At 35.1% G+C, this 24,595-nt stretch overlaps 1 protein-coding gene across 5 annotated transcripts in view; it reads left to right on the top strand.

Annotated features, from left to right (window-relative positions):
* The first annotated feature begins 1,996 nt into the window (after positions 1–1,996).
* The window catches only part of MYBL1 (MYB proto-oncogene like 1), a 52,160-nt gene continuing 29,561 nt past the window's right edge, over positions 1,997–24,595 (top strand). For all 5 annotated transcript variants that reach the window (XM_007487031.3, XM_016431502.2, XM_016431500.2 and 2 more), the window contains exons 1-5: positions 1,997–2,132; positions 15,203–15,308; positions 15,623–15,694; positions 19,748–19,840; positions 23,091–23,311. In XM_007487031.3, the coding sequence (XP_007487093.2) occupies positions 2,113–2,132; positions 15,203–15,308; positions 15,623–15,694; positions 19,748–19,840; positions 23,091–23,311 (512 nt within the window). In that variant the 5' untranslated portion in view covers positions 1,997–2,112. The remainder of the gene's footprint in view (positions 2,133–15,202; positions 15,309–15,622; positions 15,695–19,747; positions 19,841–23,090; positions 23,312–24,595) is intronic.

Raw genomic sequence — 24,595 nt, 5'->3', positions numbered from 1 at the left:
GAAGATACACTATACGAGAGTTCTTGAAATCTGTTCAAATTGCAATAATTTAAAATCAGAATGGTAATTAAAATTGGTTCAATACAAGGTTAAGTGAACTGCTAGACAAGTAGTTACAAAGCATCTACTATGTTTAAGGCACACTTTCTGGAAAAAAAAAAAACCCAAACAAATGGCAAATCACGAAATCAGTCCTAAATCTCAAGGAACTTCTATTGTAAATACAAATAATTTCGAAGGGTGGAACATTATTGAGGTAAAGGCTCAGGTAGATAGGTGGATTTCACCAGGTGGGCTCTTCAAGTTAGTATTTATATGGTGTATATAAAGGAGAATATTTGGTTTTTGTTAACAGTAGAGGTTATATACCGCACCAGTGGATGTAAGTAAGCAGAATCATTTAATGACAAAAACCCCCCAACAAAAACCAAAAAAACAAACCGTCCTGAGTGAAAGGGCTGTTTAGAAATAGATCTAAAATTGTAAAGTCACGGTTTCTGGTTAAAAAAAAAAGATTTCCCAGAAGCCCTAATACAAAGAGCAGCTGTTTCAGATTTTGCCAGCTCGGTATAAAGCCCTCTTAACGTCCATTTGCACCTGCATCTCCGTTTTGCAAATATGGCAGGCAAATTTTGCTTTTTTTAAAAGTGGTTCAGTAGAGCATGCAGTCCTGCCAATGAAAATTACCACTTGACTTTTCTGGGGTGATCTATATTAAAGTTTAAGTAACTTAAGGGGGAAAAAAAAGTCGAACGACTTTACCAAGTCTGTTCTCAGAAAAGAGAGGGTGCAGGGTTCTTGTTTTTTCCAATGGGGACTTTCAGTTGCTTTAGAAGTCTTCCCTTTCTACCGGGGGCAAAGTTTCTCCAAATTTGGGTGAGCACACCTCACAGCCTCTGAGCCAGGTAAGGGATGCTCCAAGGATACAAGCACTTTAGGTTCCTCGGACACACGCTCAGGTGAGCCCCTTCCCTCGTGTTAATTTCCATTTAGTCGAGGGCAGGGGGGAGGGATCAGCTCCGCCTGCTCAGCCCGCAGCTCCCCGCCTTACCCCGTATGATAGACGTCTTACCTATACAGTTCCAGCTACACCCCCTGCAGGGGAGAGAGCGAAAGGGCAGAAAGGGCTAAGGATAGCATGGATACTAAAATCGGACTCTCCCCGCACCTACAAAAGCCCGCGGGTCTTGGAATAAACACTCCAGTGCCCGGACGAGAGTCGAGCCCTGAGTCCTCTTCCGCACTCCCCCGCCCCCGGGAAAACGCCAGGAACTCACTTTCCCAGCACGCCGTGCGCGTCCGTGCCCCCGTGCTCCATCCCCCTGTGGGAGCCAAGCTCCCCGACCTCAGGTCTCCATCACACGCAGTCTCTCGGGCATTGCCTAGCCAGCCCAGCCTTGTCACTTCTCCTCAGGCTCCGGGCGCCCCCTTCCGTGGCCCCTGGGTCTCTTCACCCCGCAGCCTTTTCTCTCCAGACTTTTTTTTACTACTAGCCATCTCCCGTCTCCAGTCCAAGGTCTCTTCCCCCCCACCCTCTTGCGCGCGCTCTCCCCGCCCCACCTCTTCCCCCACCCGGCTCGCGTGCGGCCGCCCCAGCCAATGAGGTTCGGGGCCGCGTGCGCAGATTCAAACGGCGGCTCTAGAGGGAGGCTGGGCGCGAGATTCGGCGGTGCGGACAAAACCCGCTGCAGGAGGCTGCTCGCCCCGCAGAGCTGCTCGCCGCGGGCTGGGCGGGGTGACGGTCGGGCCGGGAGCCGGACTGGACCTAGAGCAGGCGTAGACCGGGGCGGGGGAGGCGGAAAGAGGCAAAGAGGTGCCGTGACATGTCCCTGGCATCCCTCACCGGGACGGGCCGGAGTTAGAAGCGAGACCCGGGAGCCCCAGGGTGCGAGATAGGGAGGTCACAGTCCATCCCCCTCCGACCCCGCCCGCTTGTCCCTGGCGGGACTCTCGCTTTCGCCCTCCGTCCGGGGAGCGGGGCGCGGTGAGGAGGGAGCCTAGGCAGGACTGGGCGGGGGGGGGGGGGAGAGAGGAGGAGCCCGTTCTCATCTGAGGCTGGAGGAGGCACAACCGCGTCCCCTGCCTAGCCCGCGCCTATGCGGTACTTGAAGGATGGCGAAGAGGTCGCGCAGGTGGGTGACTTCCTTCCCCTTTGCCCGCGTCCTTGGGCATCGTCTCATCTCGCTGCTCGGGACTCCGCCGCTCCTCACCCCCATCCCCCCGCCCCAGGCGGCCGTGACCCCTTCCCCAACCCCGCGTCCGACTTCTTACTCCGCCCGCCTAGGGCCACAACACGGGTCTGGCGGGGGTGGGGAGGAGGTGGGGGGCGGGGGAGAGACCCTGTCATTAAAGTGCCAAAGGAAGTAAAAATGGCTCTGGCCTCTCGGGGTTGCTCTTTTTTGGGTAGTTAACCCATCCTCACCCCCAAAGACCCTCTCCCACCTCACCTAGTCTCAGGGTTAAATTTCTCCAGTTCCAGCCCCACCCTGGGGGCTCGGGCAGCTGTCAGAACCCCTTACTCTGCTAGAGGGCTTCTTGCTCGGTAAAGTTCTCTTTGCTTTGGCTCAGAAAACACTCCTGGAGATGAAAAGAGGGTGGAGTTTCTTTAATTTTATTAGAACAACCGTAATAGGTGTTGTAAAAAAAAAAATTGGGGTTACAGCTTCAAGTGGTTGTGTGATGAATCTTTACTACAGAAAAATGCCACATCAGCATATTTTACTGTCTCCTGAGGAGAAAGTGTGGACTTAAATGAATTTAATCGCCAATTTGAGACCCATTGCCAATATGAAACATGTTATTATGAGTTTACCGTGGCACTTTCACCTGAACTTTTTCCTTAAAGTATGTTGAAAAACTTCTTAGAAGCAGGCTCAATATTTTTAGTGTATGATTCTTGCCTAGGGGTCTGAGAGATTACTGGTTGCCAATTTCACAAGAGCCTAGAGATATTGAAAGGCTGCCAGGTGTGGTGAACTTGAAGTCAAGAAGTTTTGCACCTTTGTGACCTGGGTCAAGTTACTTAACCTCTCTTGGTGACTCAGTTTTCCTCATTTATAAAGATGGAGTTGAACTAGATAACCTTTTAGGTCTTCTATCTCTAGGTGCTATAAATTCTGTAATTACCAGTGTATTCAGTTCTTTTGAAATCCTTTTTGGCTTCTGTAAAGAGGTCTCACTGAAATAAAAACTGCTGGTGGTTTCAAAGTAAAACAGTGTTTCTAATGCAGTTAATACTTGAATGCATCTTTTTGTTTTTGACTACCCCAGGTGTTAAATATATGTGAAGCATACATTTTTGTTATCAAAGGGCACATATCAGGATGAATCAATGTAGCAAAAGACAAAGACTGAATACTAGATCCCTTATCCTTTAAAGGTATGAAGCTGCCCTTAAACTATGTGTAGTAAATAACCAAAAATAAATTAAACATTCTTTCAAATTGGCATTATCTAATGAATCTGAAAAGATGTTTTAGATTGTCTTTTGGAGATCTGAATGTCTTTATTTTTTCGATCCTATCTCCATATAGAAACATTAATAACCTCAAACTTGCCTTGAGGATGATCTCTCATGTAATATTTATATTTACTTTTGATCCTATTAAAATTTGGAAGTAATTACATTATGTTACTTATAAATTGGCCAACTGCTCCCCCCCACTATAATCTATTAATCTCATACTTCATAGAATCAAAGTTGGAAAGGACTACAAATAACTGTCTAGTCCAGCTCAGTACTACACAAAAATTCTATGTCAAACATTTATTCATGGTGGTGCATAACTGCAATACAAGAAACATCATCTACAGAATACGAATAGGTACAAACTTTAAAGCCAGACACCACTTTCAAAAACTTCTGAAACATTGAACACATAGGACTAATAATAAAAGTCTTTAGAGTTTGAGGACCCTGAAGTAAACCTTGAATCTAGCATATTATAGAAAAAAAAATGTTTGTGTAAATGGTAATTTAATGAATAAGTAGTGTTATCATTTCCTTTTTATCAATTAAATAACAGATAAACTTAAATTTTTGTTATCTGGCTTTCCCATCTATCAGTTTTAATGTTAATCTTATTTAAATTTTTTTCTTTTTTACACAAACTGCATCAACCATTTATGAAAGAAAAAGTTAGTGAAAGATTTGGTTCTGGCTTTCCAACAAAACCACCATTATTAGCTTTCTTGTAACTGTCTCATAGTTTGTAATGTTTTATATTTTTAGTATACAAAGTACAAATGTAAAGATAACTATCTTGTTTCCACTTGTTTCTTTTCCCATGTTGACTAGGTTGTCCATAAAAATCTATTGTTATAAACTTTAATTTCTTACTAGCTCTTAAATGAATTCAAATATCAATTGTAATTGGAGGCTGGGAGGATTAAACTGAAACAAAATAACAAGGGAGGTCATGAATCTCTTATAATAATTAAATTTAGGTTTTTAAAAAGGAGCTTATTCCTTTAGAGAACAATACAAAATACAAAAATGGCTTTATAAAATAGTTTTTCTTAGACCTCTATATTGTAATGAAGTGCTTTGAACCATAAATATTTAGAGTAAAATTATTTTTCTTATGTATGTAAATATAACTTAACAGTTAATATAGTATAAAGTAAAAAGGGGAAATATACCCTTGTTAATCACCCATAGGAAGTGTTTAGTGTCTGTAATGGTAGATGTCACAGCAGATTATTTCCTTCCTTTTTGCTGTAATTGGAACTTTTTAAAGACAATCGTCTCATGTGGCACATCTCCCAAAGGCATTCTGTAAGTAATAGTTGAAATATATTTACTGCATGATAATTTTGCATGAGATCATATCCATGAATCCTGTATGGTTTCTATGCAACTTAAAAAATATATAAATTAAGTAAAGACCTTGTGTTACTTCAGGTGTAGTATACAGAAGGTACTTTTGATAAAACAAATTAAATAGACTGAACAGGAAATATCCATTTGTGTGCTACATTTTTCTTTCAGATATCTTTTTAATTAGCTTATTCTTTCAGAGTGATTTGATAAATTAGGTAAAATTGCAATGCTAAAACTTCTAATATAGCCTAAGAGCATTCAATTCTTAAACTTTTGTAAATATATACAATTTTAAAAATTGGGACTACATATAACTAAAAAAAACCTCAAATGCAAAAGATGGATATGTTTTCTATTAGTAACTTGGGTTGAGTTATACATTGGAAATTTTTCATAAATGAAATAACTATTGCTCATAAGGCAATAGCAAATCCTTCAGTGGGAAGGAGTAAGATGGGAAGAGAAAGAACAGGTTTTGGAGTGTAGCTTTTCTAGTTACATTGGTAGTTTTGTTTAATTTTTGGTCTGACCTGCAAATGCCCTACTAACTTAGGTCTGCAACTATTCTGCAACTTGGTCTTAACAGAATTGCCTAGGACACTGAGACTTGTCTGAAGCATACCAATCAGTTTATACTAGAAGTGGAACATGAACCCATGTCTTTGTCACTCCTGGGCTGTATTTCAATACAGTGTATACAATACTACTTGTGTTATAGAATAAAAAAACTCTGGACTAGGAGTTGGATTGAATGGGTTCTGGTCTTGGTTTTGCCTGTTTAGCTATCCACCCTTGGAAATGTCATCTGACTTGTGCTAAGTTTTTTTGCTTTTTCCTTCAGCAAAATGAGAGGATTGAATTAGATGAAGTTTAAGGGCCCTTATTTCAATTTTAAAAGATCTCATTAGTTGCCTTTCCTCATTAGCGGTTTATTTTTTATTAAATATTTTATTAGAAATTTACCTTTGAAGGCCAATATAACCAACTATACTTAGTAACTGCTTGAACTTTAATTAACTTAAATTAATTTAAGATATAAGGTATCAGTTTTCATTCATTCCAAAATTCTCTTCAGGATTTTGTTCATCCATTTATTCTTATTCACTTTTATATTGTTGTAGTTAATATGTACTTTATTCTCCTAATTCTGCCTCCCCCTTTCATTCTATAAAAGTTTTTCTGGATTTTTTAAATTCCTTCCATTTGTTGGCTTTAATTGCATATTGGCATTTCAGTATATGAATGTACCACAGTTTATTTCAGAATTCATTTACTGTAAATTTGGGCTTTTTGTAGTACTTTATGTTATCTATAATATAACTATATATAATAGTGTGCATACTGACTGCTGCTATGAAAATCTGCACAGATATCTCTTTTTGTTTGGCTTTTGTTTGTACTTTCAGGGTATATTCCTAGGCCTTAAATTATTTGTTCAAACAATAAGGTTTAGCTTTTATGTGGTTTAGAACACCCTCCAATATCTACTTTGCTTCTAATATTTAGTAAAAAAAAAATCACTTTAGAATATATGAAGACAAGCCCTTTGCTACCCATTGGTACTTGGATGAAAGCTCTAATTTGAGTTAAGCTATTCCTGCTTGCGATACATCATATTGGCCACAGGGTGGCCTAATTTCACTTTAATAAATAAACCCAATCAACTTTACTGAATTGAAAATGTAAAATCGCAACTTGCATGCTTGAAGAAGTGTATTAGGAGTAAGGATTTAGTCTTGGGGCATTTTTTAAAATATCTGATTAAGTTTAAGTAATCTTGCTTCAAAAATCTCCAAACAATTAGAGTTAAATCCACACTTTTAAACCACTAATTGTTTATTTTCATTAGGAAAGGAAATAACCAGAGTTCTTGTAACTGCATTAGGTATTTGGTTATCTAGTTGTGCTTTTTCAAGATGGATAATTGTTATCATTTAAAGATAGAATTTGAAGGATAAGCTTGATTGCTAGTTTTTTGCTTATTGTGATAGCATAAATCTCCAGTTAAAATTACACTTAACTATGTTTATTAATCAATAAACATTTATTAAACACATGTTATATCCATTCTTCTTAATAACCCTTTAACATTTTTACTTGTTTCATTCTCTAACAAGGTAACTACAAAACTAGTATTTTCTTTTTAACAATTCTCCCCTTGTCCCTTAAAATAATAGTAGCTTTGAGAATTAAATTCTGAATTGGAGATTGAGACTTAAGTTCAAGTTCTATTTCTGCTTTTATGACTAGAGAAATGATTTTACTTTTCTGCTATGTTCTTCCTGCCCTTCCCCCTTCTTCTTAGTCATTTGTTCTAGTATAGTAATAGCCTAAAATCTACCCTATATGGCACTTGGCTGATTTTGTTTAAGAACAAAATGTTGTTTTGGTAGAGGGCTGACTACTGAATGTTAATGTTTATGTAAAAAGAGAACATATATTGTATTTTAGTGGACAGAAAATAGAGTACATTTGATTTGGCATGGCCCTTGCTTTAATATAATGGCCATAAAGATATAAAAAAAGTTGCAAAATCTTTAAGATCTGAATTGTCCTTCAGTATCCTTTTTGGTTCCATTTATACTATGCCCATCTGTCTCAAAATGAGGCTATCACAGAATCGTAGGTTTAGATTTTAGAAGAGATACTATGACACATGAGGAAATTGAAATCCGTAGAAGATAAGTGACTTTCCGAGGTCACATAGGTAGAGCTGGGATTAAAAGCTAGGCCCTTTGACTCCAAGCCAAAGGGTTTTCTACATTGCACCAAGCTGTTTCCTATATTGGCCATAAAGATAGAACAAGAGACTTTGTCAAGGCTTTATTGAAGTCCAAGAAGGAAGTAAAACGGGGAAGTTATGTCTGTGGCATTTTCTTGATCTCCATCTTATAACCTTAAAAGAAAAAAAAGGCCAAGAAAAGCTTGGCATGATCTGTTCTTGGTGAAGTCATGATGGCTCTAAGTGAATACCATTTTCTTTTTAAAATGCTTGTAAATCTTGTCTCTAATAACATGTTCTAGAATTTTGTCAGTATTCTAGGTCAAGGCCTATAGTTTTCAGACTCCCATCTTCTTCCTTTTTTTCTTTCTTTTTTTAAAAATCAAGACAAGGAGCAAGATGAGTGAAATAGCTATCATGGAGGTTGGAAGAATGATAGTGGTTGAGAAATTAGAAGAGGTACAAGATTTGGGAGGATTTAGTGTTGTCAGTAAAGTCAGGGCCAATAATGTAGATTGGTTAGTTGCTCTCATTGATAGCTCATTAATGACAGATAAAACAATATGTGATGTGCTTATGCAATTTCCACAAAATGCAAGAAAGCGAACACTGTAAGACAAATAGGAATTCACCAGGTTCTTTTTAAAAGAATTTTTATGGATGAAAATTTTTCAGTACAACATACAAACCCCTATATACACTTTTCCAAAATGCTCATTGACTCCGAAACCTTGTCTTCTATTGAAACTAAACTTTGGGTACCATTTCCATGAAACTTTCCCGATTCTCTCATCGTTATCTCCATCCACAATTTTGCATGTACTGCATTTGTTTTTGCATATGATTGTATTCAATTAGAGCTAGAGTTCTTAACTTTTTTGTTTCAAGGACCGGTGGTTGTGGTTATTCAAGTGTGTCCAACTCTTCATCACCCTGTGGACCATACTGTCCATGGGGTTTTCCTGACAAAGATACTTGCGTGGTTTGCCATAAGTGACTTATCCCAGGTCATACAGCTTGTAAGTATTTGAGGCTATATTTGAACTCGGGTCTTCTGACTCCAGGCCCAATGCTCTATCCACTGAGCCACTAAGCCATCTCGCTGCCCTTTGACCGTGTGAACCCCTTCATAAAATAATATTTTAAAATACATAAAATAAATAGGATTACAAAGGAAATCTATTATATTAAAACAAAAATGTGACTCCCCCCCCCCATCCAGGTTTATGGGGGAATTTGTAGTCTACAGATTAAGAATTTCCTTGCCACAGTAGAATGTAAGGTTCTTGAGGACAGAACTGGTTTTTGGTTTGCCTTTGCATCCTTAACCTTGCATCAAGTAAATGCTTAATAAAACTTATGGAATTGAATTTGGCAGGTTACAATTACTTATGAGTTATTTTACTTTATATTTCTAATTATTATTAATTGTTTAAACTTTTTAATATAGTTGGTGGTTTATAAATTTTATATTATAATTTCTAATTTTTCTTTTGATAACATCTTTGACTACTTGTCTTTTGGAGAATGACTTTTAATTATAGATTTTGGATGTCACAATTTTATTGGAGATGCTTTATGCCATGATTTTGCCTAGGGTTTATATTTTTTCCTCCTAATTACATTTAAAAAACCCTTTTAAAAATAATATTCTTTTTATTATTCCTGTCACATTCATCCACTTATAAATTACAAGATAAATTCTTTCCATTCTTTTAACTTTTTAATCGTGCAACTTTTTTATATATAGTTCCTTCATTCATTTGAAATTTATTTGTGGAATGTGGTACAAGATTTTGTTCTTAAGTTCTGCCGGCTGGAATTGTTCAATGTAGATTTCTTTTTCTTTCCTTAGTACTTTGTGTTCTTGGTTTTATAAAAGCCTGGATGGGTATACATATTTCCTTTTAAGTTGTGTTTATCTAATCTACTAGACAGTTAAATATTTTTTTATTCACTGCAAGATAATTTTGATAAATTCTTTTTTATAAACTGTTTAAAGTCTGATAATGCCAAACCTTCTTTCCAAAGAAATTCTGACAAGCTACATAATGATGGAGTTAATCTAATATGAAATTTAATGACAAATTATAAAGCTTTATACTTGGGTTAAAAAATTTTGCTGCTAAGATAGGCAACAGTTCATATATGGGGATAAATCTTGGAATATTTGTGAAAGTTACTAGATGGAGATAATAAAGAAAGAATATATAAATAGAGAGAAAAAAAGGCAGTGAAAACAGAAAGGATTGGGTTATGCTTGTATTTCATGGTGAATAGGTGGATATTTTTTGCCAGTTGATGACAATCAACTCCCCAAGATGTATTTAAATTGTTTGGTTTTCTAATGCAACAAATTGTGTATTGTGTTTTTATTTGATAGTAAGCATGATAAATCTTATAAAAGAAATCATATGTGAGGGTGGCTCAGTTATTGCTAGGTGTCACCTACAGAGGAGGGAACCAGAATGCAATAATACTTTATATTCTTTGTAGAAAATCAGCTGGCATTGTAGGTAATGGAATGTGAGAGTCTTTGAACATTTGCTCAGTCTGAAATGCAAAATTCTGGAAATGGTAGTGCAAGGTTTGTCTCAGAGGGCTCTTGTAGCAATGTATCTGTTCCCTGCTTCGGGTAGTAGTAATACTATCATACTTTGAAATGGAAAGGAGTTATATTTATAGTCTGGGGACCTGAGTTTGAGTCTTACCATGTATGTGACCTTGGGCAAATAATTAATTATCTCTGACATCTCTAAAATGGGAGAGGAGCTATAGTAGTCAAAGCAGATCAAGTTATTAGGAATTTATTAAGTTCTTACTAGTTCCCTGGCATCAGGCTAAGCTTAGCCCCAATAATACAAATAAAAGCAAAAGGAAGACAGTCCTTGCTCTTAAGTAGCTTACATATAAAGGAGAAAGACAACACATGAAAAAACTGAAAAGGGGAGGGGTGATGAGAGTCACTATCTAAGCATAGTGTACCATGGAGAGCAATGCAGGAGTGCTAGTATCTGCCAGCTCTTAAGTTTGTGATCCAATGATTTTAGTTCTGAAATTTTGCATTTCAGACCAAATGTTCAATTATTACGCTATCATCTGCTTGTTTCTGCAAAGAATTCAAGCTATTATTGTGTCCTGATTGTTTCTCTTTGTGTAGCTTTCCTCACAAAGACCTTGAGACATCTTACCGTAAGCTGTGTTATGGATATACATCAGATTTCATAATTATAGTATACTTGGATCTTAGTATTCTTTTTTTTTTAACCCTTACCTTCCATTGTGGAGTCAATACTGTGTATTGGCTCCAAGGCAGAAGAGTGGTAAGGACTAGGCAATAGGGGTTAAATGACTTGCCTAGAGTCACACAGTTGGTAGTGTCTGAGGCCAGATTTGAACGTAGGACCTCCTGTCTCTAGGCCTGACTCTCAATCCACTGAGCCACCCAGCTGCCCCCTCTTAGTATTCTTAATAGATAAATTTGAAGTTCATTTATTGGGATGGGATTTTGGGGAGTATGAAAATCTACTATATAATAATTGCCATACTCTTACATTTAAAAAAAATGTATCAAGTACCAAATTTTCCCTCTCCCTCGTGCTTCTCTCTACCTCTCACCCATTGAGAAAGCAAGCAATAGATCAAATATGTGAAGTCATGCAAAACATTTCTCTGTTAGCTATGTTTTGCATGCACATGAACATAAATAATAAAAAGCAAGAAACAAAAAAAATGAAAAGGAGTGTGTATCATTCTCCATTTGTTTTCTCGGGAAGTATATGGCAGTTTTCATCATGGGTCCTTTGGAATTGTCTTCGATCATTGTATTGATCAAAGTAACTAAGTCTTTCACGTTTGATCACTGTTATAATATTGCTATAATTGTATACAATTTTCTCCTGGTTCTTCTCATTTCACTTTTCATCAGCTCATATAAATCTGCTCAGGTTTTCTGAAACTGTCTCATCATTTCTCATAGCACAACAATATTCTATCACAACATGTTCAATCATTCCCCAATTGATGAGCATCCCTTCAATTTCCAATTCTTTGCCATCACAAAAAGAGCTGTGATAAATATTTTTGTCCTTTAATAAATATTTTTGTCCCTTCTCCAATAAATATATTGGTCACTTTCTCTTTTCTTTTATATCTTTGCAATACAAACTAGTAGTATTAAAGAGTATGTACATCTTAATAATCCTTTGGCGTAGTTGCAAATTATGCTCCAGAATGGTCATATCAGTTCACAACTGTCGACATTCTCTCTAACATTTGTCATTTTCCTTTTCTTTCATATTAGCCTTTCTGCTAGGTGGTACTTCCACTCCCCATCTGTGACCTCCTAGACCAAAATTCCTCCCTGGCCCCCCACTACCTGATATAAATACTACATAAAAAAATAAGCCCTAATTGAAGGCTTGTAGGTAAGGACTGAGTTTTTGTGTATTTATCTTCTGCGCTTGGCGCACTGCCTGATATATAGTAAGCACTTGATAAATATGTTTTCATTCATCTAAATGTAAGCACTTAATAAATATGTTTTCATTCATCTAAATGTTTCAGGTGTCATTATCTTATCTCTTTAACTTCTAGTATAAATTTTCTTTAGAATTAAGAATTCTAGAAACTAGCAAGAAGAAGACACTAAAATATTTGATGAAATGAATTGAAGAAAATATTATGCTAGCACATTTATCCTGCTTGGGTGGATCTGTGGTCTTATGATCATGGATACCACAGGTACAGATGCCAACCATACCCATGCTTTCATACATAATTATTCCCATTTTTCTTTAGTTACTCCAAGAGGAACTACTTACAGTGCTGAGAGCTTTCCTCTCCTTTTAATATCTCTGAGATAGAAGCAGAATACTTGTGTTGTCTGTTTCATTTTCAACACATGACCAACTCTCCTTTTCCAGGCATATTATGACCTTAATTTATTTTATGCCACATGCCATGAAAAAGACTTCCTAGACCACAACTACGGCTTTTTTCATTTCCCTTTTATAATTTTGATTTTTCTGTGGATGTCTCGAGATTTGCAACACCAAGATAATATTGATGTTAAAGAGTTGTACTACTTTATCAATGTGGAATCATTTAAAGTGTTGGTATATATTTAGCTAAGAAAAAAATTGCATAAAGGACATTAATGACTCCTTGAGTTATAGGACTATTGAGATGTGAATGGTCTAATTTGGGAGAGATAACAATGTTAGTTATCTTTTAGTTTTAGGATGATTTCACTGAGCTAGAATTCTTAGTCCAAAAAAAACCTGTGTGTTTATAGAGATGGCTCTAGATTTATTTTCTTCTGTGTCATCATGGCAGGAAGCTGCCTTCATAACACCTATGCTGCTTGCAAAAGTGGGCAAAGAAAAATTTCTCATCTTTAAAAAAAAAAATAAACCCTTACTTTCCATCTTGGAATTAATACTGTGTATTGGTTCCAAGGCAGAAGAGTGGGCTAGGCAATGGGGGGTGGTGGTGAGGGGGTCAAGTGACTTGCCCAGAATCACATAGCTGGGAAGTGTCCGAGGCCAAATTTGAACCAAGGACCATGTCTCTGGGCCTGGCTTTCATTCCACTGAGCTACCCAGCTGCTCTCAAAAATCTCTCATCTTACCAAGAGTTAGCTTAGGGAAAATTACAAAATAGTTTGTTTTTGATTTACTTATATCTTCAGTTCCCTAGGTACCTAGGGCTTTCATTCTATCCTTGGGGCTGCTCTTCCCCAACCCTACCACCATATCCTTTCTCTCCCCCATTTATGCTTCCAACTGGACTTGTTCTCCCTTTTTATATCATAAAATTACCTATCCTGCATACCTTCATTTATCCTTTAAATTAGAAGGCCTATTTATTCAATGTAGTAGGCTTCAGTTATATCTCTGGAGAAACAACACAAAATTCATATAGTAAGGTTGAATGACTCATAGTTCTCTTGGAATTTCAAGGAGATATTTGCTAACTGTGATCTCTAATTGCCAGGTGATAAATGGTCTAAAGAATATGAACAGCCAGTTTTCAAGGGATGAAATCTAAGCCATATGAAATTAACAACTATATGGAAAAATGATTCCAAATTACTAAAAATTAGGGAAATGCCAGATAAAGCAACCTTTTGAGGCTCTACTTCACACCCTTCAGATTGGCAAAGATGATAATCATTAGAGCACTTGCAGGAAAAATAGGCACATTAGTGCACTATGAATTGGTATAGCTGTTTTGGAAAGCAATTTGATACTGTGTCCAAATAAATCACTAAACTGGAGATACCTTTGATCCAGAAAAATCACTACTAGGTCTATACCTCAAAGAAAGAAGAAAAATACCTATATGTATAGAGATTTATAGCAGCTCAATTTGTAGCAATGCTGACTTAGAAACTAGACATGTTCCCTCAATTGGGGAATGGTTGAATTACTGTATATTAATGTAATAGAATATTATTGTACTATTAAAATGATGAAAGGAATGGTTTCATAGAAACCCAGGAAGACTTGTATTAACTGATGCAGAATGAGATGAGGAAAACCAGGAGAAAAATTCATACAATAATTTTATAAAGACACTTTGAAAGACTTCCGCATTCTGATCAATCAAATGATAACCCACAATTCCAAGGGACAAGTGAGGAATCATGATATCTGTCTCCTAACAGAGAGGTAATGGACTTAAGATTTAGTATGGGCCACATATTTTTGGACTTGACCATTGTGGGAATTTGTTTTGCTTGACTATATACATATCTCTATATATGTATATGTATATATACACATACATATATAGTAAATATACACATAACTTGTTACAAAGGCTTTGTTTTTCTTTTTTCTTTCTAATTCTGGGAAGAACTGAGAGGGAGAAAAGAAAAATTCTTGTTAATTGGAAAAAACAAGTCACCAGAAAAATCATCTCTTTCAGTTAGTTAGCAAATATTAAGTGCTTATTGTGTACCAAGCACTGGGCTTACAAATATAAGCAAAAAGAAAGATAGTTTTTGCCCTCAAGGAGCTCCATTGAAATGGAGCAAGACATTTGGGCAGGATTCAGGAAGTATATGTAGGGATAAGTTTCTTTCCCTTTTAAATCACACTTTTGAAATATATATTTGCCCCACCCCTTTAACCGCTAGAGGTACAGAGATCTTTTCTTATAGTTGGATCACAGGTTCTTTTTCTAATACTCTAGAAAGTCAGAACCATGTTGTTTACTCTTATCCTTGATAAGCACATAGATTAATTTAGTGTTTTAAATTTTCTTTTACTGAATAAATATTTTTTAAAATGAAGAAATTGTCTGAATGAAAGTTGCAAGTAGGTGCATTTCACATCAAAGAAAAGAGTGCAGGCTGTGAAAAGAAGTGTTAGTCTATTAATCTAGAAGTTTGCTTGTGCACCCTAGGTAGCAATAACAATCAAAATCTTCTCTTGCAATTTTTTTATTAGATTACTTTTTAGAATATTTTTTCACGTTTATATGATTCATTTTCTTTCCCTCCCTCTCTTCTTCCCAGAGCCAACAAGCAATTCCATTGGGCAAAATCCTCTTTTGAATAAGAAGGGCAACAATATGTAGATATTTTACTAGGTTCTTTGACTTTATAAATTTAAATAAAAATTGATCTCTCAAATTGTATTACTATATAGTGAGGATGAAGATGATGACCTTCAGTATGCTGATCATGATTATGAAGTACCACAGCAAAAAGGATTGAAGAAGCTCTGGAATAGAGTAAAATGGACAAGGGATGAGGTAATGTTTGATAGGAATGTTATCTAGAATGGGAAAATACAGTATTTTACATTTTTGTTTATTGCTTAGTACTTTATATACAAGATGCTTTTAAAAACACACCCTTAAGCCATAGCATGAGCATCTAGCCCGTATATACTCTCACCTTAAGTAGCTATAGGAATAGCAACAGACTGATATCAGGAGAGAGTTGTATAGTTGTGTTGCTCTGGATCCCATTCTTTCATAACTATCAACAATAATGTGGCTTAAATTGGGTGTCTGTTTTCAATTTTGAATTTGTTGAATTCTAATTTGCTGCATCTCTTTCTTAGGATGACAAGCTAAAGAAATTAGTAGAACAACATGGAACAGATGATTGGACTCTAATTGCTAGTCACCTTCAGGTAAGTAAAATATTTCTGTGAATTTGTTTGGTGTTATACATTAGGGCAGTGGTTCTCAACCTTTCTAATGCCATGACCCCACAATACAGTTCCTCATGTTGCAGTGACCCCAAACCAAAAAATTATTTTGGTGGCTACTTCAAAACTGTAATTTTGCTACAGTTATGATTTGGAATGTAAATACCTAATATGCATCATGTATTCTCATTGCTACAAATTGAGAGGTTGAGAACCGCTGCATTAGGGTCATGTTAGGCATATGGTAAATTTACAGGTTTGAAAAGGCTTTAAAACAAAAACATAGTGGAGATTGAGTACTTTTCTCAAAGAATTTCTACTGTCAAAAGTTGCTACTGTCTTTAAAATGATATATTAATTATTTACCTCAGTGCAGGTTATTCCAGGAACTAAATATTATTTTTTATGCAGGTGATTCTCATGTCTATATAGTTAACCTTAACAGCTCTCTTGAGCTCTAATCCTGCATTAACTGCTTCCTGCATATCTAAACTCAACATGTTCAAAATTGAATTTGACTTTGCTATTTAAACCTCTTAGTCTGTAAAACTTCCCTGTTTGAGAGATTCAGCGTTTTTTACCATCACTCAGGCTCAATACTTCAAACTCTTCATTCCTCTTACACTCTATGTCCAACCAGCTCTTAACTCTTGTTCATTCTAAACATCTATTACATCTTCCTTCTTTTATCCACTAATGGGCCTGCTTTAGTTCAAGCTCTCAGAACTTTTCACTTTGATTCTTATATTCCCCCCACCCCCCAATTGGTCTTGCTGCTTCTAGCCTCTACTCTCTTCTCTCCATCCTCCACCCTGCTGCCAAAATAATCTTCCTGAATCAAGGATCAAAATCATTTCCCTACTTGATAATTTTCAGTGACTCGCTATTGCTTCTAGAGTAAAATATATAATCTTTGGTTTTGTATCTGGCACTTTTCACCAGTCTTGACTCTAGCTTTTCTTTCTAGATTTATGTTATTCCCTTTCATATATTCTTTTTCAGCCAAACTAAACCTACTGTTGCTTACTAAAACTTGGCTTTTTCTCAAAAGACAATCTTCCATACCTATAATATACTCCTTTAACACTGCCTCCTCATCAAATTGCTTAGCTTCCTCTAAAGCTTAAATTAAGTGCTTTCTTCTATGGGAAAGCTCTCCTGATCCTTCCAGTTGTTAGAATTCTCTCCCTTCTATTATCTTTTATTTACTCATCTGTGTAAATCTTTCCTCATTGCCTTCCTTCCTACCAACCAAAGTAGAATAGATGGCTCTCTCAAGAAGGGCAGGGAATGCTTTTGAGATTTGTCTTTATATTCTCAGTAACTGCCACAATGTGTTACTTACATTGAGTGCTTAACAAATGCTCATTCAGTTAAGTCTATTGTTAAAAAAAAAGATGCAGTTTAAAATCATAATTGTTTTCTCTGTAGTTATACTGTGTATCTTCAGACTATTATTAATACTCTTTCATTATGTGACTGTGGGCAGTAGGGTGAAATTTTAGCTTGATAAATTCCAGTTACTGAGAGATTTTGAAAGCTAGCAATAAAACAGGAGGAGTGGTAAGAATTTTATTTCAGCTTAGTCTTAAGATTTTTAAGTAGTAGATTAAAAAAAAATCATAGTTATACTTTTCAAAAATTAGGTTAGCTTTGCTAATTTGGGGCTGGATTTTGAAACATTGAAAGGTCCTTGCATTTCTGGCATTTCTGAATGCAAATCAGTGTGGTATAGAATATGTACTATAGCTTATAAATCATGTTTTTTATAAATATTACATATAGCAGTTGTGCTTTAAGTAAAATAGGATAATCCCAAGTAAGGCATGACAAATGCTATAAGGATATGTAGATTAAAACTTTGTTGCGTTGGAGTAATTGACTAATGAATCAGCTTTGGTATACTGAAGTTGGGAATAGTTCTCTTTGAATCAAGATATTATGGTGTTCAGAAGACCTAATGATACATTTGTACTAATAAAACTATTATGGGTTGGAAATATTTGATCACTGAGTTTATTAGGATTGTATGTAAAATTAAGAGTGAAAAAGCATGAAGATTCCTAGATTAGTAAAGTGCATGAATTTTTTACCTTTAATTTGGTTGTCAAGAAGCTTCTTTTATTTATTTCTTGACTCAATTATGATCTGGAGTAGTTGATAATTTAGGTACATTAAAAGTATTTTTAGTTGAACAAACTTTTTTTAAAACAAATATTGAGTGAAAATTTAAATCTCATAAAAATTTTAAAACAATTCCTAATGTATCTCATTCCTTATTTGTTGTAAAAGATTTTATCTTAGCAACAAGTAGATCTTAGAATATTCCTGTGCAGCAGGGAGAAGCATGTATTTTTTTCCACTTTATATATATCACAGATATAAATGTGATTTACTCTACATTGCATAGTCAACGGATTAGAACCCCATTTCTTTTCTATTTTTAGCCTTTTTTTTAAGATCACAGTGCATTTAGGTACTTTGTTATTGTTCACTCATTTTTCAGTTGTGTCCAACTCATTGTGACCCCATTTAGAATTTTCCTTCGCAAAGATACTGGAATGTTTTGCCATTTCTTCCTCCAGCTCATTTTACAGATAAGGAAACTGAAACAACAGTGAGGTGACTTGCCCACAGTCATACAGTAAATATGTGTCTGAAGCCATATTTGAACTCAAAAAAATGTCTTCCTGACTCTAGATCTGGCATTTTGTCCACAGCACCACTTAGCTGCCTGCATTTAGGTACTAAAACCTGACAAATAGGTATTAAAACATGACATGTCCGGTTTGACTCTCAAGAAAGCAAGCTTTGGAGGTTTTAAGAATAGAGAAAGTCAGATCTCTTGAAAATAACCTAAAAGGTCATAACTATATCTTACTAGTACACTTTTTTTCATTAAACTAGTATACTACTACATACATTTCTTTGTTTTTATGACTAGAGAGGCAGAAAATGATATACTTAAACATTGTCTTCTTTTCTTATCTCATTTGGTATAATCTAGTCTAAAATTCCTCTCTTTTAGAGAACTTTTTGAACATAATCTAAATTTCACTTGCTGTGATTAAGCCCATTCTCTTTTTTGTTGTTACTGTCCTTGGACTGAAAATGATGTATTAGTTTTTTTTTTATTTGAATGAATCTTAAGCCTGCTAGTTGTGAAAAGTTATCTTGATAAAGCTTTAAAAAACATGTTTCTCTTTCTAGATACTTATCATAAATATTAAATATAAATATTTGAATGGTGGTAGGCAGGTTTTATATAGTTAAAAACTGAAAGTAAAAACCAGATAATATGTGTTGTAGTGTCATTGCCACTTTCTGAGTGATTTTCTTATTGATTTATATAATTTGATATTAATTTCTTGCCAAACTGGTTTGTTTTGAGAAATTGTATTTTCTATACTGGAGTACATTTCATTTTGATAAGATTCCTTAGTTCTGTAAATTTTAGAATTGAGAATTCCCCTATATAATTTCAAGATAAAGTTAAAGCTGTAATTAGTAAAACATTTAATTAGCATTTTACAAAGAAATGTGCCTGGAAATGAAGTATCATCCTGGGCTATGGCTGAATACAAGTTCATATTTGCCAGGATCAAGACTACCATAAAAGTATTCCATTCTTGTTTTGCTTTTCTGTTGCTGTCCTTCAGATCACCTCATCCTTGCCAGAAATTGGGTTGAGATATACATACCTGTTGCATTGTAACTTTACCTTATCTTGTATCCAAGACTTTGTAGCAGTCACCTTTAGTTGTGCCCTATTGCTTTCTGAGCAGTATCAATAGGGAGATGGCCATATATGCTTCACTGAAAATTTGTTTTTATTTTGTAGATGAAATCCTTGGGGTAAAGAGTATACACACACATATATTTATCTGTATAAGAATGGAAGTAAATGTAAAAGCTTTGTTTTTTCAAGTTGTAGAACTTCTGGGATTAGATTTCCCTTCACCTTTGGGGGAAATATTGTTGTGGGAAGGAAAGTATTTTGTTCCATAGCTAAATAATTTTAAAATTGTGTTTCAGAACCGGTCTGATTTTCAGTGTCAGCATCGATGGCAGAAAGTTTTAAACCCAGAATTAATCAAAGGTCCCTGGACTAAAGAAGAAGATCAGAGGGTAATAAATTCATGTTTAAAATTTTTTTTTCTATGGTGAAGAAATAGTAAGTATAGTCATAAGATGTTTTACTTCTTGCTATTTGTAGTGTTGTTATGCAAAGTATCAATTTATTTTGGTTTTGAGTCTTTCTCCCTTTAAGCATCAAAGTCAAATGTTAGTATATACTGTTTCAAGCACTATTGTTAATTTTTTTGAAATGTAGTTTTGTTTGTATTATAGCTCAGTGAATAGAGGATAATTAAATACACACTCTTGACTTTTTTCCTTAATATATGGTAGTCAAAAGGAGTTTTTAATAGCTCATTCACCTTTTCTGAATATCATTTGCAGTTCTTTGTGATTGTTTTGTCATGAAAAAAACACATAGGAAAAAATAACTAAGCAGGAATTTTGAAACTAGAAAGACTTTAGTCAGATTATTCAGAGAATTAGAGTAGATGACAATCTAAAAGGAGATTACTAGGAGCATTTATGGTGCTGGGTCAGGAAGTCTTCCAAAGTTTAACCTGGTACAAAAGAAGCTGAGAGAAGACTGCCATCAGCAGTTTCACTGTAAACACATAAAGCAAGTAGGGGGAACTAGGCTTGGGAATACCCTCCTGGAGGGGTAGGTATATTCCCCAAAGTGAATGCCTTACACAGTAGATGCTCAGTAAATGTTTGACTGAGGGACAGTTTTTTTTACTTTAACAAGGAGAACACCACATAATATCTCTTTCCTTCAGAATGTTAAATCAATTTTGTGGACCATATTATATCATGTCAACTCTGTTTTAAATATTAGAATTTTTTGCTCCAGCACTTGGAGAGCTACATGAACCAAGAGTAAATAATGAATACACAGTGATTATGTAGTGGACCATATACTGTATTCCACAGAAAGAGTTAGATGGCATAGAGCACAGAAGAGAGATCTTCTTAAAGGGTTAAAAGAGTTAGGTCTGGCTGTTCTGGGGAGAGGGTTAGGCTCTTCTTTCTCCTCTATTGAAGTTTGGGATGCTTTACCTTTATTATTCAGTTGGGAGGAAAATTCCATCAATACAGACATCCTCTTCCTAGTTGTGAGACATTAGGCAAATCATTTGACCTTTCTGAGCTTCAGTTTCCTCAAGTGTAATGAGACTGTGTGCTCCCTGTTATTGTGTGAATCCAAGTCTTTTAAAATTATATAAAGTCAGTATTTCTGAATATAAAATAACAGGCTGTAGTGTAATATAATATCACATCAGTGGGTGTATTTATTTCTCCAAGGGTAATACATTTATATTCATAAATGATCATTAGGACAACCCACAAAGTACGTAATAGAAATATTAGTCATCTCTATTTTGCAGACAAGGGAAGTCATGCTGAAAAAGATTGTGAATTTTCCCAGAGAACCAGATTGTCTATTTCCAAGTCTAATCTTTTTTTCTGCTTTACTATGTTGTCTCTATAAATATTTTAAAAGTTCTTTCAAGAGCAAAACAACCCCTGTTTTATTTGAGCTACATAAAACTTTATTTGGTTTTTCTAACCTAGTTGTGTTAAATTCCTTGAATTAGCAACTAGTTATCGTGTGGATTTATTTTTTATTTCATAATTCCTTTTACAAGTTGTTTAGGAAAGTTAAACATATATTGACAAAAGTAGATTTTTTGAAGTTACACTCAGGAACTTTGAATATGATTTAAAAATTGTTTAATGTAATGTTTTAGTATTTGCAAGATACTTTGCATATATTATGTAATTTGATTATTTCAGCATCCCTTGGAGTAGGCACTGTAGGTATTATTTCCCTTATTTTCCAGATGAGGAAAACAGGCAAAAAGAGGTTAAGTGACTTGCCCATGGCCACAGAGCTAGTATGTGTCAGAGACAGGATTTGAACTCATGTTTCCCTGATTCCAAGGCCAACCCTCAATCTACTGCCTCCCATAATAGAGAAAGGGTAGTGGAATGCTGAGCACCAAATCCCTAAGAGTCCCTAGAGTTGATTTAATCTCCTGATAAGCCATGCTATAAAATGCTTAGATGTTCTAAAATACTTTTATTTCAGAATATATGTCAGATAATAAATTATGAAGAAGAAAATGATAGTCTCATCTTATTGGGGGGCTGGGGATATTATAGAGAGAGCCATGTGGGAAATGATGTGATAATATTCTAGTGAAGTGATGAGAGAGGAATGGGCAGAGTAAATGAGGTACATTTTGAAGGAGAGCATTTGGTGATTAGTGATATTTTCTAATATAGAACTCCATGATCCACTGTTTGAAGCACTAGTTTATAGTCCCTTAAGATTTTTAATAGTGCTCATTACATCTTCTACATTGTCAGAGACATTTTGCATTTTGTAAGTTAAGGATAGCTATATGTCAGTATATTGTTGTGAACAATGCAGTTAAGTGGCTTCAAGCAATCACTTCATGGACAGCATCTAATAATACAAACTATTAAGGGAAGCGTTTTCCTCTCACTACTATACTCCCAGGAACAATTAGGAAGTGGGAGAGTGGGAAAGGGGGAGAAGTTGACTGTTAATAATGGCACCATCATAATAGTTCAGCTGGTTAGAATCTAGATAAAGCCATATTAATTTTTTATTTTCAGTGCTAATCTAAATGGAGGTTTGTGATTATTGATCAGCATGTTGTTTAAGACTTTAGACAGGCAGAGGAGGAGAAAACTAAGGATGTACTTTAGAACTCTGAAAGTGATTTGTTAATCATCTTAGTGAAAAAGTATTTTTTAAAAAGGGATTATAAAATACACATTCTGATATTATTACCATTTGTTATAAAATTAATTTGCACAAATCAATTTAGCTTCTAAAGCACAAAAATGCCTTTATTTTTATTACATAGGATTCAGTTTATTTTTCTTATTTTCATTTATATAGCTTTTTGTGTGTTATTATCCTTTGCTTATATCACTCTACAGTTCATATATCTTATGGTTCTGTGAATTCTTCATATTATTTAAAAAAAAATATGGAACTAGTCTATCACATTCATATGCCATAGTTTGTTTAGGCATTCTCTGGGCAAGTAACACCTGTGTTAATTATATTTTCATTATTCTATATCTAGTCTTAGATAAGTTTGACCTTATGAACTTTGAAATCTGAAGAACTCTTTGCCACAGTTGTTGGGCCAGTTATAGTTGTGCATTTGAATTGAACATTAAAATTTTAAAGTAATACTGTATTCAAGTTTGAATAAATTTTTTTGTTTCTACTTTAAAACATATTCCCTTTTTTTTTCAGGTTATTGAATTAGTTCAGAAATATGGCCCAAAGCGCTGGTCTTTAATTGCAAAACATTTAAAAGGAAGAATAGGGAAACAATGCAGAGAGAGGTGGCATAACCATCTGAATCCTGAAGTAAAGAAGTCTTCTTGGACAGAAGAAGAGGACAGAATAATCTATGAAGCACATAAACGGTTGGGAAATCGTTGGGCTGAAATTGCCAAACTACTTCCTGGAAGGTGCTTATGTAAATGTATATTTTTTCTGTAATGAAACATAATCTTAATTAAGATTTGTCATAATATTTACAGGGCAAATCAATTAGAGGAAAAATTGAATGGCAAACATCTTCAAAGCTTTCTATGCATCTTAATCTAAAATTAAACTTAAAAAAAAGTAAGCAACCTTTTAGGGTTTTTGAGTGCATTTTTTATTTTAAACAATTTTCATATAAGTATACAATCAATTCAATAGCAATTTTGTTTTTTGTAATAAAAGTTCAGGCCTTCATAGTAAGCATATAAACCTGATTTTTAAAAAAGTGTATATTATTTTTCTTATCTTATAGATTTTTTATCTTATAGATAGGTTATAGATCAGTATTAAGCATATGCTTTTTAGACAAACATAGGCTCAAAGGGAACTAGAGAGAATTCAGATCATAGATATAGTTCTTCACAAAAAGAAATTTTATAGTGAAAGTATTAGTCCTGTGACTGACAACATACTGACTAAAATAAAAAGCAAAATAGGTGCCATGAATGAATGTGTGTGTGTACATATGTATGTGTGTCACTGTACTAAATGGCTTTGAAGCTAATATATTAGTTAGCTTAGTAGGGTTAAAACATTTAAAATAATTTTATTTGAGACCTATTACTGAAATAGAAGCTTGTGGAGGAAAAAATTCATATTAGAGGTAGTTATCCTGGTCTGAGCATCTACTTAGATTTGTGTAGCATTTTATATTTTTAAAAAAGTACTTTCTCAAACATTATCTCATTTGATTGTCAGTATAATCCTATGGAGGTTATAGGGAGGGTTTATATCCATCCTTTTTGAAAGATGAGGAAACTGACTTGGAGAGGTTAAGAGGCTAAGAGGCTTTTAAAACCAGAGTGAGAACTCACATCTTCTAATGCAAGTGCTTTAAAATCTACTATAAACACTGCATTGCACATATTTCATAGAACCTTTGAGTTGGAAAAGAACTCAGAGATCATCTACTCTAACCTTCAGCATGAGATATGATACTTATTTACATTATCAACAATTGGTTATCCAGCTCACTTTGGCCCATTCATTTTTTTGAACACTGCTGATTATTAGGAAGATTTTTCATATCTTAAGTTGAAATCTGCTTCATGGTACCTTCTACTCGAAGACTCCAGTTCTTCCTGATTCCTAATCCTGTATGATAACCCTTGTTACTATGATGTGCTCCTTTATATTTCATATTCTCTACTTTTCTTGGTACCATCAAACAGATCCTTCTATTGCTTTCTAGTTTGAGCCTCTTCTTC

This window comes from Monodelphis domestica, chromosome 3, assembly GCF_027887165.1.
Source record: "Monodelphis domestica isolate mMonDom1 chromosome 3, mMonDom1.pri, whole genome shotgun sequence".
Taxonomy (NCBI): domain Eukaryota; kingdom Metazoa; phylum Chordata; class Mammalia; order Didelphimorphia; family Didelphidae; genus Monodelphis; species Monodelphis domestica.
Note: the sequence above shows the minus strand (reverse complement) of the source record. Positions and strands in the feature narration are given on the sequence as shown.